At 56.4% G+C, this 12,704-nt stretch overlaps 3 protein-coding genes across 3 annotated transcripts; 1 reads left to right on the top strand and 2 right to left on the bottom strand.

Annotated features, from left to right (window-relative positions):
- Positions 1-6: 6 nt before the first annotated feature.
- On the bottom strand, positions 7-3,605 carry si:ch211-11k18.4 (uncharacterized). Its single transcript, XM_053851473.1, has 13 exons — positions 3,270-3,605; positions 2,850-3,161; positions 2,329-2,440; positions 2,164-2,257; positions 2,044-2,098; positions 1,721-1,861; positions 1,494-1,654; positions 1,333-1,431; positions 1,124-1,269; positions 883-1,054; positions 693-805; positions 462-546; positions 7-393 (listed from the first exon to the last, which is right to left on the bottom strand). The coding sequence occupies exons 2-13, from the start codon at positions 2,965-2,967 to the stop codon at positions 334-336; spliced, it is 1,356 nt and encodes a 451-aa protein (XP_053707448.1). The 5' UTR covers positions 2,968-3,161; positions 3,270-3,605; the 3' UTR covers positions 7-333.
- Positions 3,606-3,765: 160 nt separating this feature from the next.
- nudt9 (nudix (nucleoside diphosphate linked moiety X)-type motif 9) lies at positions 3,766-7,277 on the bottom strand. The gene is made up of 8 exons (XM_053851478.1): positions 6,030-7,277; positions 5,275-5,559; positions 5,024-5,113; positions 4,709-4,795; positions 4,535-4,646; positions 4,314-4,460; positions 4,090-4,174; positions 3,766-4,019 (listed from the first exon to the last, which is right to left on the bottom strand). Exons 1-8 carry the CDS (start codon positions 6,227-6,229, stop codon positions 3,874-3,876), a joined length of 1,152 nt encoding a protein of 383 aa, XP_053707453.1. The 5' UTR covers positions 6,230-7,277; the 3' UTR covers positions 3,766-3,873.
- Positions 6,636-12,613, top strand: mapk3 (mitogen-activated protein kinase 3). The gene is made up of 9 exons (XM_053851479.1): positions 6,636-6,963; positions 8,304-8,486; positions 8,765-8,954; positions 10,106-10,222; positions 10,428-10,542; positions 10,637-10,768; positions 11,037-11,146; positions 11,238-11,359; positions 11,476-12,613. Exons 1-8 carry the CDS (start codon positions 6,785-6,787, stop codon positions 11,355-11,357), a joined length of 1,146 nt encoding a protein of 381 aa, XP_053707454.1. The 5' UTR covers positions 6,636-6,784; the 3' UTR covers positions 11,358-11,359; positions 11,476-12,613.
- Positions 12,614-12,704: the final 91 nt, after the last annotated feature.

Below are 12,704 nucleotides of genomic sequence, written 5' to 3'. Positions count from 1 at the left end.
CCACCTGCTGGTCTGCAAGTCCCATCACTCAGGTGAGGTGCCTTCTCCAGCTCCTCGAGCGCCACCTCGTGGGCGAGATGATTACTGCAGTCTCCTGAATAATCCACTTGAAGAGTCCACGCAGACGTAACTGACATTTTATTTATTAAATAGTTAAAAACCCACAGTTTGTGAAGGAAATACGAAAACGTCGAGTTTCACTGCGACCCAGACTCTGCACTTGAACCCAGTCAGGATGAGCTGGGGCCACATGACGTGCGGCAGTTTGACACGCTGGCGAGGAGTGCTTGGATTGGAGGCAGCGGTCCGAGACCACGCGTCTAGCAAGGTTCTTTACAGACCCATGTCCTGGTCGCTCACACTCTGACGCAGGTACTCCTCATACAAGGATTTCTGCAGGGACAGAGAGAGACAACTCGACTTGAGTCACAACACTTGTGCATCTCAGAGCACCTGGCTACCTTCTTGGTCCTGGCCACCTCCTGGACGTACTCCAGCTTCTCCTGTAGCTGCCGCTTCTGCTTGCCAGATAGCGTGGGGCGAGTCCTATGGAGGGAAGTGGACCTTCATCAACCAGGTGTCCAGAGAAGAGCAGGTACCGAAGAGAGACACTCGTACGCTCGAGCACATTAGATTAGGAATCTACAGATCTGGTGAGTGGAACCTGAGTGTTGAATGGGAACTCAGCTTACCTGAACGAAAAGCGAGGAATGAGAAGCAGCAGGAAGGAGAGGAGGACCAGGCCCCCGCAGAGGTACAGCTGCTGCTGTGCAGTTAGCGAGTCGCTCAGTCGCACCACCGGCATCTGCAAGCACAAGCAGCCGCCGTCAGCAGGAGCCCCGTAGGTGGGTGGGTAGCTTTTGGTGGAGGGGGGTCACTTGCCAGGTACAGCGAGAGCGCCTGGGTGCCTTGAGGGCCCAAGGCCAGATCCAGCACTTCCCTGGAGAGTGTGCCCAGCAGGAGCAGCGCCATGAGAGCCAGCGGGATACAGAAGCCCAGCGACATGAGGAGGCAGCTCTTGCAGCGAGCCCTGCGGTTCTGCACGCTTGTCTGCCTGTGGAGGGAGGGCTCAGGGCTCAGGTCAGTTGCCCGCAAACACGCCTGGCTCCAGCCCCAGCCTCACCTGTCGCAGACGAGCGTGTTGGTGATGGCCTCACTGATCGCCTCGCAGTCCTTCTCCAGGGAGTTGAGCGTGTTCTGGACGGTCTGGTTGATGGTCTTCTCGATGGTGCGACACACCTCCTCGATCTGGTTGACGCAGCGACTCGGCTGGGGAGTACAGCGCCCTCGTCAGGACATGCAGCTGCCTAACATGAAGGAATGGAGCAGCACCTTGTTGGGGTTGGGGATGTAGATGGTGGGCATGTCGAAGCCACACTTGTTGAGGCCCGGTCGCTTGCACAGCTCCTGCACGATCTGCATCATGACTCTCTGTGGGGCAGCAGCAAGACAGTTCTCAGACAGCTGTTCTTCCCGTCCACGCGAGCCCGTACCTGTCGGTCAGACTCCCCGCCAGCCTCGTCCGCCTTGCTCAGGTAGAACCGCAGCCGGTCTCCGTGGCTCTCGTTCAGATTCTCCACGATGTTGAGTGTGCGCTTGCACAGAGCCTGGCCCATCGGGTCGAAGAAGACCAGGATCAGGTCACACAGGTCACCTGCGAGGTCAGGTGAGAGGTACGTTCAGGAGGACGATCGGAGCCGCCCAGGAAACCCGCGGCTACCTAGCCACATGATGACCTCATCCACGTCGAATGGATACTTCATGTCTCCGTCCACCAGCCCGGGGGAGTCCACGAACGTCACCAGGCTGAACCTCTTCTGCCGCGACGTGCAGATCTCCGTGCTTAAATACTCAGAGACACCTGCGGATGACACAGGCACATGAAGCAGCCTTACCTGGACGATGTCACGAAGGTCAGAGTTCAAAAACTGGAATGGTCCCAACAGTACATCTAGACCAGCCGCTCAGTATGGTTAGCTTTAGCATCAGCTTCAGGCAGTGGCCTCCACAACGCCGCTCTAGAGGCACTCGTGAGCAACTGACCTCTGAACTCCTGCAGCGGCTTGAAGTGAGGATACAGGTGCAGCGTGGCGTTTCCCTGAGAGCAGAAGATGCAGCCGTGAGACCTCCGTGACGCAGAAGGGAGGGGAGGAGCCAACTCACCGTCAGAGACTCTCGCTTCCTCCCACTGGTGACGAAGCTGAAGCCTTGGGTCTCGATGGCCACGCCGGTGCGCTGGATGTGCTCCTCAACGTACCTGAGGAGCAGTGAAGCGCAGGTGACCCTGCAGCACTGGTCCCGCCTTCACAACACAGCCACCACTCTCACCAGTTAATGAAGGAGCTTTTCCCAGCAGAGTGGTTCCCCATCAGCATCACAGTGATCTTCTTCCTGGGGGGCAGCAGCTTCACTCCAACGGACTCGGCTACGGAGATCAGACCTGGACAGAGCGGAGCCCAACTCACAATCTCAGTCGGAACTTGGAGAGTCCAGTTCAGGTTGGCATCATGAAACTGGAGCAGACTGGAAGGAGACCGCTCAGTGATCATGGAGTTCAGCGAGTTTCAAAATAAAGGCCCTTTGAAGTTGCAAGTTTAAGGTGAGCACTCCTGTTCTCACGTCGGAGTTTTCACTTCCCAAAGTTGTTACATCAGGTGTTTTTCAAGATGAGCGGCTGAGAATCGCCGGCATTTCAGGCGCGCATCGTTTGAATGGAGCGGCAAGCTAACTGCTAGCCTGCAAACTAGCCAGCGAGTTCGGCGCAACTTGGCTTCCGAACTCGCTTTTGTCGGACACCTCGACTAAAACGGAAGGCTAAAGCACGTGGGACAGTCGGATCCGGGACTCACCGCTGCCCGGCTCCGTGTACAGCTGGTGACAGTCCCGCAGGATGCGCTCGTCGCAGGTCACGCCGCCCGTGATGGAGTCCGCGTTGGCCGCGCTTCTGCTCTTCATCTTCCCGGACATGCTTCGCTTCGCTGTGCAGTCTGGAGGCGGCTCGTCTAGTTTGAATCCACCCGGTGCCTTCCAACTCCAGGAACTCGGGGAGGAGACGTCTCTGGCCACGTCGGCAATTTGAGCTGCCGCTCGGTGCAAGGCGTTCTGGGAAATGTAGGCTGCGGCACGCGCTTGGCCGCCCACTCCCCAGCTCCGCTACGCAGCTGCCAATCAAGACACGACTTTGAATCCCTCACTTACTTTAAAGAACTTAGTGGAATACGCGGAATGCAAGTGGTCACAACATGCAGGTGATATGATCTGAGACTGACATGTGGTCGAGGAGATCGAGGGCAGAGGGAGGAGCCGAGGTTCCGGCTGCATCCAGGTGTTGCACCTGCAGTCGCCCGCCGTCACAACCTACCAGTGAAAAGGAAAGAGGAATGTTTGTGTTGACCTTGCTTTATTTCACTGGCCTGATTGATGGACATGAGTTACGAGACGATTCATCGGGTGCAGTGCAGAAAAAAAACGGCGCAGGACCCAGGAAGGAGAGAACACACACACACACACACACACAGACACACTCACACACACACACTCACTCTTACACTCACACACACACACTCACACACAGAGCTGGTATTGTTGTGTTGATGGCTTTGACTATGACTTTATCTTCACGTGAACGTCCAAACCTTCATTTGTGGTGGAGCGACAGCAGCTCACACATTGTTGACACTCAACACATTTGCAGGAGTTTGAATGGCAACAGCGCGGTGAGCTTGTCTGTGAGTGTGTGAAAGCTTCCAGTCTGGACACACTCCATCCACAGGAATCGTTTTATACTGAAGAGACAAAGGAGAGATCTTCGTTTCCCCCCAGAGACTGCAGCAAGCCAAGATCAAGTTTTCTCCTTCATGTGTGGACCGGTCTTCACCAGTGTGCATTCCTCTCTTTGGTGACCAGCTCCAGGAAGTGAGAGTGACTTGCATAGAGCGGAAAGGAGGAGTCCACATCGACCCACTGGACCTGACCCGCATCGTCCCCAGCCTGCAGCGGCAGCTCACTCACGCTGTTTCCTGTGGTGACGGCAACATCGCTGTGTCACAGCGCCACTACACTGCAGCCCTGAGAGCACGGAGCAGGTACCTTGTTCGTCGTGGAAGTTAACAGCCACAGTCTCCATCCAGGAGTTGTCCGTGTTGCGAGGATCATCTACGTAGCCTTTATAGACCTGAAGCAAGAAGGACAGGCTTCATCCACACCTCCGACGGACCAGTTCATGATGAGCCATCAATGGCAACTTGAGTTTCAGCACGAGGAGAGGGTGGGGCCTCTGAGGGCAGGTCAGAGGTTGTGCCCTTCCCACTCACCTGGAAGCCGTTGGATTTGAAAAGGTTCCTGATGCGCTCGTTGATCTTCTCTCTCTCTGCAGAGGAAACTTGCAGCGAGTTGAGCGCTTCCTCTGAAAACTCTCGCTGCAGCGTGAGAGAGACCTTCTCGCCAGGATCCACCATGCCCTGCAGCAGAAGAACGGTGGGAGCTCAGAGAGCGGAAGGCGACAGGTCTGCGCGCGCCACGCCATTCAGCCCACCCCAGGAATGGCCCACTCCCCACAGTCCTTCCTCTTGATGGACACAAACTGCAGGACTGGCTTCTTGGAGAGCGGGTGAGAGACCTTGGCTCCGCTGGTGTCGGTTTTCCATCTGTCACAAACAAGTACCGATGAGATGTGTGGCAGAGGTGGAACCCAGGAAGAGCCAGGTACCTGGTTACAATGGGATCTGCTGCGTGGTTTGGCCCCCAGCGCCCCAGCAGGCCTCGCCCAGCCAAGCCTGTGCGTCCCCGAGGGTTCCTGAGAAACCACACCTCATTAGACCACGTCCCCCAAGAGCATGTGGGGGGGGCAGCGAGGTCAATCGCACACTACGTCCGGTAAACTAGCTGCTGGTGAGAGGAACCACACTGGCTCTTGACTTCAAAACTTGAGAAGGACGTAGGTCCTGCCAGAGAAGTGTGGCGGTCCCGATGACCAGATGCGGCCCTGCCACCACTGCAGCTGCACCGGACCCAAGAGACTCACAGTGGTTTCCCCTTCTCCACTTTGTAGCTGCCTTCAAAGCTGGTCCGGTCCACTGCTCCGTCCACCGAGTTGAACTTCGGGGAAAAAGATCTGCGGCACAAAGACAGGTCCGTAACCATGACCATCCTGAAAGAGCATCTCACAGCTCCAGTCAAGGGGGCGCTCTCCAAGCTAGCAGGAGGTTCTGGCTTCAACCATGTGGGTTGCCGCAGCAGCTTCTCTTTACCAAACTAATCTGGGATGTGGCTCACCCGATGTCAGGGTCAGACCATGGCTTGTTCATCGCAGACGGGTCAGTGTACTGGACAGGCTGGTACTGAGGCCAGCTGTGGCTCCAGTCCACCTGGGCGTCGCTCACAGGCAAGCGTTTGACAGTTGAGCCGGGGTACACCGGGCTCCGGGACTTGATGTGTGCGGACACTGCCGAGGGCATGCCGGCGCCCCCAGTGGTGCAGGAGCTGCAGGAAGTGAGAGTCAGGGGCTTCCTGTGGGCGGGGCCTTGCAGTGGGTGGAGCGTGGGACAGACCAGCGCAGGCCTGTGGTGAGAGCAAGGATCGGTCAGGTTCCTCTCTCACACACACACACACACACACACACACACACACACACACACACACACACACACACAGCAAGTGTTTCATTTACCATGTCATAATCGGGCTCGTTTAAAATCACATCAGACCAAAAATGAGGATTTAATTTTGAAGCTTTTGAATTGCACTTGAAGATATTTTGGCTAATTTAATCTAAATCGGCGTCTTGGATTTCCCATCATTAAAAAAAAACATCTTAGCTCCAAATAAGACGGGTTTTCACCTGCAATAGTCTCCCTAATGGGTCAGAAACACGTAACGAACCATTTCCAATGTTGGTTTTACAACTTCACTAAACAGTCCATTCTACCTGAACAAAAACGAGTCCTGCTCTCAACATCTAACTTGCGCTAACGGGAACAGGAAGCAGAGCCGGTGGCACAACTTCCTGTCAGCTGCCTGTCGCTCCGTACCTGAGTCCCGGGGAGCCTGTCGAGAGAGGGAAGCCGAGGAGAGCGAGAGCCAGGCGAAGAGGTCCGGTCCAGTTTCGTCTTAGCGCCACTAAGTGTATCATCCCCCGGAGTCGAGTCGAGAGTCCAAGAGGAACAACATCCGAGACGTAACCAGGAAGTGGCGTGATGACGTCACTGCATGGGCGCGGTAACTGTCGCATTGGTTTCCATGGTGATCCGTTGCTCTTCAGCGCAGAGCCAGAGCGTCAGTAATAAACCAGCAGGTTTGCTGGACCCGTGCGAGAGAGCAGTTGGTGACGTCTGTGCATGTTCTCCAAAACAGGAAGCAAGTGGGCTGCTCTACCAGCGGTCACGTGGTCAAGCTTGGTGGTAGCATTATGGGATGGAACACAAACACAAGCGGACTTGAAGGCTGTTTAATCTTTCCGTCTCGTTAGAACATGCCGCACTCGTGGACACGCCCACCCGTGGCTGGTGTCCGTGCGTTTCCGAGAGCGCGCTCACATTGCTGCAGCAGTGCGGCTGGGCGGGCGGTGACTCCGGCGTGTGACGTAGCCCCGCTCACCCGCGGCACGTCGGTGAGCATTGCCACCGTGGCTGTATTACCGTATTTTGGCACGCGCGTCTCCGCTCCGTGCTGAAGCAAATCCGTGCTCACGCACGAGCGTCGGCAGCAGCAGCAGCGAGCGCACTCACTCCTCCGCCGGAACTCTCGCAGCGACGGTGAACGCGGAGCCTCGAGAGCAGGAAGAAGAATGGCGGATTCCAGCAGCACCGCAGCGGCCGGGGCCGACGGCGCCACGACCGCCGGGGCGGCTGCCGCTCCCGGAGCTGGAGGGACCAAGACCGAGTCGGTGAAGGGCCAGGTTTTTGACGTGGGCCCGCGCTACACCAACCTGTCGTACATCGGGGAAGGAGCGTACGGGATGGTGTGGTGAGTGGTCCGCCTCTGTCCGAGCCCCGAGCTGGGTTCGGTCCAACACGACCCGCCCCACTCGCTCTCGGTTCCGTGGTGTTTCCGCGACTCTCAGCCACTTGAGTGGTTTAGCAGATTAGCAGAGGAGCTACAGGCGTGGCAATGAGCTTTACAGGAAATAAGATGGCAGTGATTGCGCAGGAGGGAACCCGCGAGCGGCCGCTCCGAGCTCCAGGAACCCGCCCGCGGCTGCGGTGCGGAGGCCTCCCATTCCTGCTGGCTGCTGCTCGGAGCTCCGTGTGGGCCTGTTGCTCCCGGGACCGGAGCTGTCCGGGGAGCCGACGCTCGCGGTGGTGTCAGTGGTCACGTGACCCCGCCCGATGCAGCATTTGTTGTTGGTAAACAGCGTCACGGCCCGTGTTCTGAGGAAGGACCAGCTTCTTCAGCAGCGTCTCACGAAACACTTCTTCTCCTGCAGAGCCAAGAAGCTACAGAAAGCCCAGCTGAAGGAAGTTCGTCATTGTTCTGAAACGCACCAGTTTCTGCTTCATATCGATCAGAAATGGATTCAGCTGCAGCCCCAGAGTCACGTCTGGGTCAGTCCCCAGTGCCTTTCACTGCAGGCCAGTGGCACGCAGGCTGAGGTGGCTCTCACCGCTGACCCCTGTGGAGCCAGCCAGGTCCCTCAAATCCTCGAGTGATCATTGTCCTCCTTCTGTCAGGGCTGATCCCCAGCACTACATGAACCTCCACCTTCACACTGATAAAACCCACTGCTATGGGCTGAACTAATCTCTTAGATCTTAGCTCGACTGTCCCCCGTTGTGGTCCAGCAGGTGCCAACACTCTTCTGCTGTGCACCTGGAGAGCAGCGTTCTGAACTATTGTGAGATCTTAATGGCTTGATCTGCTGGTGGTGAGACGTGACTACATCAGCATCATGAGTGTCGGTGCAGAGGAACCGTGTTTTGCTGAGCTGCAGTCATGAATGGAGACTGTGAATTTGGGTCGGGCCGGACCTGACAGTCTTTCAATCATCTCTGAAGAGAATCCTCTCTACTTTTTGTGCTTACATAAGCGTCAGGCAGTGGTGCTGCACCAGGGATCAGTGCGGTTCTTCACTCGTGTTCTGACCCGATACATGAGAGGCTCAGATGATGCACCCAGGAGCCGTGTTAGTCATTCAGTCTGGTTCAGAGTGCTGCTGCTGCCGTGACTGTGGGGTTGTCGATCTGGATCCCACATCTGACCCGAGATCAGGCCGGACTCCCTGCTCCCACGGCAGCAGCTCTGAACAAAACCACATGGCAGCAGCCCATTGTGTCAGCGCCATAACCCGATCCTCTCCTGTCGTGCAGCTCTGCACTGGACAACATGACTAGTCAGCGCGTGGCCATCAAGAAGATCAGCCCATTCGAGCACCAGACGTACTGTCAGCGCACGCTGAGGGAGATCAAGATCCTGCTGCGCTTCCACCACGAGAACATTATCGGCATCAACGACATCCTCAGGGCGCGCCACATCGACAACATGAGAGACGTGTATCCTTTCCTGGCCACACCTGGCCCGCTGGGCTCAGAGCTGCGTAACTCACACTCTCATTTGATCTTCGTGACATCACTGCTGAAGGAACGATGGGCTCTAACACAACAGTGGGTGCTGTGTCCAGTCCGACACATGACTCGGCACAGCCGCCGTGTTTGCTGTGGCACAGGAGTGAAATGCTCCTCACTCCCGACACTCACTTGGTTTGTGTGGCTCCAGTGCAGTGAGATGAGGACCTGCTGCTGTTGGCCTCCTTGACCGCTGATGTCTCCAGATACATCGTCCAGACTCTGATGGAGACCGACCTGTACAAGCTGCTGAAGAGCCAGCGGCTGAGCAACGACCACGTCTGCTACTTCCTCTACCAGATCCTGCGGGGCCTCAAGTACATTCACTCTGCCAACGTGCTGCACCGGGACCTCAAGCCCTCCAACCTGCTCATCAACACCACCTGTGACCTCAAGGTTGGTGCTGTCGTCTTCATCGTCATCTGGACCCTCACTCTGGTCCTCCTGCTTTCCATTTCCAACACTCTTGGACCATCTGTCTTCCCTAGCTATGTCTCCACATGATCATCTGCTCTGACATCCTCGGTGTCTTGGTCTCTGACTCTTGTGGCTCTGACTCCTGAGTCTCCGAGCGTCACAGCAGTGACCTCTGCTGCTCTGGCATCACTCTCCATCCTGCTGCGCTCTCTTCTCCTCTGTCCATCCCTCTGGATGATTGATCGATCTCAAACTGCTCCTCATCCTCCCATCAGTGGTGTCCTGCTCCCCGCTGACCTTCACTCCTCCCTCTCACTCAGTCACTATATCATCAGCAACCACCATGTGTTCACAGATATCTTTGGTATTTCAGTCACTGTCTAAAACTCTGTGGCCATCATCCTGATCGATGTGGTTGCTGAGAGTGAAACATTCCTGTTGGCGCTGGCGAGTGCAGCTCTCACACCTTCAGCTCAGCTCCAGACAGCAGCAGCAGTGTTCTCCTGCTGCCAGAAGCAAACAAAAGGCCGATGGTGTTCAGAGCGCCTCACGCTCATCCCGCGAGCCGTTTGGCAGCGCCAGAAGCTTCTTCTCAGCTGTCGACAGCAGATCGGCGGCGACTGCGCCGTCTCCTCCGTACTCATCAATATTCACACTTGTAGCGAGGAAGTGGCGGCAAGGAAGGTGAAAACCAACCTGTCGCCAAACCCGCCTCCAAACCCGCCTCCGTGGTTGGGTAGTTTAAAAGTAGTCACATTTCCCTTCTGCAGGCGAGTCAAAGGCCACGTGAGTCAAAAATCAATCCCGGATTAGTTTTTCTGCACAGAGAACAAAAGCGGGTCGTGCTGTTGTGGTTCTGGGATCCATTTAACCTGATAATCTCCGGCATGTGACGGAGCTTCATGAGACGCTGGCGCTCTGACTACCTCTGAAGGACAAGATTGGGAGGATCCGCCCTCTGCTGGCAGCTCTTTGTGCTGCATCCCAGTATTTAAGTTGTAATTCCAACTCAGTTCAGTCATAAATGGCACGTAGGTGTCAGAGCCACGTCAGACGCTCCCAATGCTCTACGTCTGCAGGAGTTGGGCTGCTGACAGTGACGGCCGTGTGCTCGTCTTTGTCGTCCGCAGATCTGTGACTTTGGCCTGGCGCGGATCGCTGATCCCGAGCACGACCACACGGGATTCCTGACCGAGTACGTGGCTACACGCTGGTACAGAGCTCCCGAAATCATGCTCAACTCCAAGGTGCGTGCGTGTGTGGGCTTTTGCCATACTTGCCATACTCCTAGTCTCGACAAGCCTCCTCACAAGGCTCAGAGGGTTAGAACCCCAGTAAAAGTACTTTATTCTAACTGGGTTCCAGTTTGGTTCTCAGAGTACTAGGTGTGTTTTGGATGGTGAGGTTTAGGTCCTTGCATGGATAGAGAGACAAGTATCTGTGTCTCTCCAGGGCTACTCCAAGTCCATCGACATCTGGTCCGTGGGCTGCATCCTGGCTGAGATGTTGTCCAACAAGCCCATCTTCCCTGGCAAACACTACTTGGACCAGCTCAACCACATTCTGGGTGAGAGAGAGAGAGAGAGAGAGAGAGAGAGGGAGTCCTCGCTGCGGTGGGCGTGGTGCCGGCAGCCATGTTGAAAGTGTGGATGTGTGTGCAGGAGTCCTGGGGTCTCCGTCCCAAGAGGATCTGAACTGCATCATCAACATGAAGGCCCGGAACTACCTGCAGTCCCTGCCCGAGAAGCCCAAGATCCCCTGGGAGAAGCTGTACCACAAGGCCGACTCCAAAGGTGAGGCTCAGCGACCGGACCGGACTGGACCGGGCTGTGCGTACATATGTGCGTGCGTGTGTGTAGGAAGTCTGTGGTCGTCGCAGCACAGGGAGCTTCCGCCTGGAGCTTGACTGGCTGAACTCCACCTTCTGTGACTGTGGTGACCAGCGGACCCATCCAGGCTCCAGTGAAGGAGCGCCCCCTGCTGTCTGATGCAGCCCATGGCACTCTGCGGCCTGCCGTCTCACTGCTCTCTCCTCCGTAACTGAGCCTGTCTGTGTCGCAGCTCTGGACCTGCTGGGCCGCATGTTGACCTTTAACCCCATCAAGCGCATCAGTGTGGAGGAGGCGCTGGCTCACCCCTACCTGGAGCAGTACTACGACCCCACGGACGAGGTGAGTCCCGGGCCCAGCGTCAGCGATGCGTTTGGCTGGTCTGAGCCTCAGCTGCTGCTGACGTCTGGCGCCGTGTTCTTCCTGTGCGCAGCCGGTCGCTGAGGAGCCCTTCACCTTCTCCATGGAGCTGGATGACCTGCCCAAAGAGAAGCTGAAGGAGCTGATCTTCGAGGAGACAGCTCGCTTCCAGGCCAACTACCAGGGCTCCTGAAGGTAGGGCTCCCTCCCTGGATGGTCCCCACAAGGATAGTGTTACCAGCGCTGTGTGTGTCTCCCGGCAGGGTCTGGTGGCAGACGACCCTCTGAGTCTCTCTTCTGTGTCTCCACAGCCAACACACGTATGGAAGCCACGCAGACTGGAACAAGATGGCCGAAGCAACAAGCTCAAACAAGAAACTTGCCTCCTTTAGAAAACATCCCAAAGTAAAAAGCAAAAACATGAAGACCATTAACAGCTTCTCTCTTTTTCTTCTGTGAGGGAGCTCAGTGTTTGATTTGGGCCTCAGTGACTTCCATCACCCCCCCCCACGTGTAAATAGCAGACGATCAAAAGCTTTGCTCCTCTCTGAAGCGGCTGGTGGCGGTCCGCCGGTGTCTGTATGTCCTGGGGCTTCTCTCACCAGAGACTGATGACCACTTTTCTACCGGCATGTCGACGGCTTTCTTTACTGTTTTGTGGCATTTTCCTGACCAACATGGATGCATGCGTTCCCTGAACCGACCACCGGAGGGCGCTGCTCAGCAGCACGGGGCCTGGTTGACTGTTGTTCAGCGGAGTGGTCGTCTTGCTCCACAGCGCCCTCTCGTGTTCTTCTGCTGCCCTTTCCAACGCTCCTGTTCCAATTTCGCTGCTGCTTGGCAGAGCGCCGCCTCCAGGGCTGCACTGGGGCTAACCAACACACGCACTTGCTCCTCTCTCAGGGCGCCCCACCCTCCCCCGTCTGTGACCTTGGCCGTGGCCAGTGTTGTCGTCCTCTCTCACCATGCTTTACTCAAAAGGGCTCCCCCCACACCCCCAGCCCCGTCTCAATCAGCACACCTGCACTTTGTGTCCCCAGCTGCCCCCCCTCCACCGCAGAGTCAACCAGGCCCTCTTAGTTTCCCACACTGGCTGGCCACCATGGAAACGATACCGAGGATGTGTCCATCCTCCTGATGCACACCAGTGTGGCTGCCCCGCGGCAGCTGGTGTCGGCCCGGCCCGGCTTGTCGTCATGTTGGTTGTACTTTTTTATTTCCTTCAAAGGGAGTTTGAGTTGTACCATTTTTATATTAGGATGTTTTTATTTGTGTTTCCTTTCTCTGATGGCCGTGATTGTTGCTCGTGTTCTCCCCTCGAGACGTGGTTCTGGAAGCTGGTGGCTCAGAGGCCGGCGTCCGCTTCTCCTCTGTATATCTCTGGATATTCACGCATTAACACGGAGCTGACTTATATACAAACAATAAACTTTCCTGATACAAACGCTGCTCTTCTGCCTCCCTCACCGTTTCTGTCCAGGGTGTCCCCTGCCTCTCTCTCCAGGTCCAGGTCACCACCCTTGTGGGAGCTCTTCCGGCT

Source organism: Synchiropus splendidus, chromosome 19 (assembly GCF_027744825.2).
Source record: "Synchiropus splendidus isolate RoL2022-P1 chromosome 19, RoL_Sspl_1.0, whole genome shotgun sequence".
NCBI classification, from domain to species: Eukaryota; Metazoa; Chordata; class Actinopteri; order Syngnathiformes; family Callionymidae; genus Synchiropus; species Synchiropus splendidus.
This window is presented reverse-complemented; position numbering and strand designations above follow the sequence as displayed.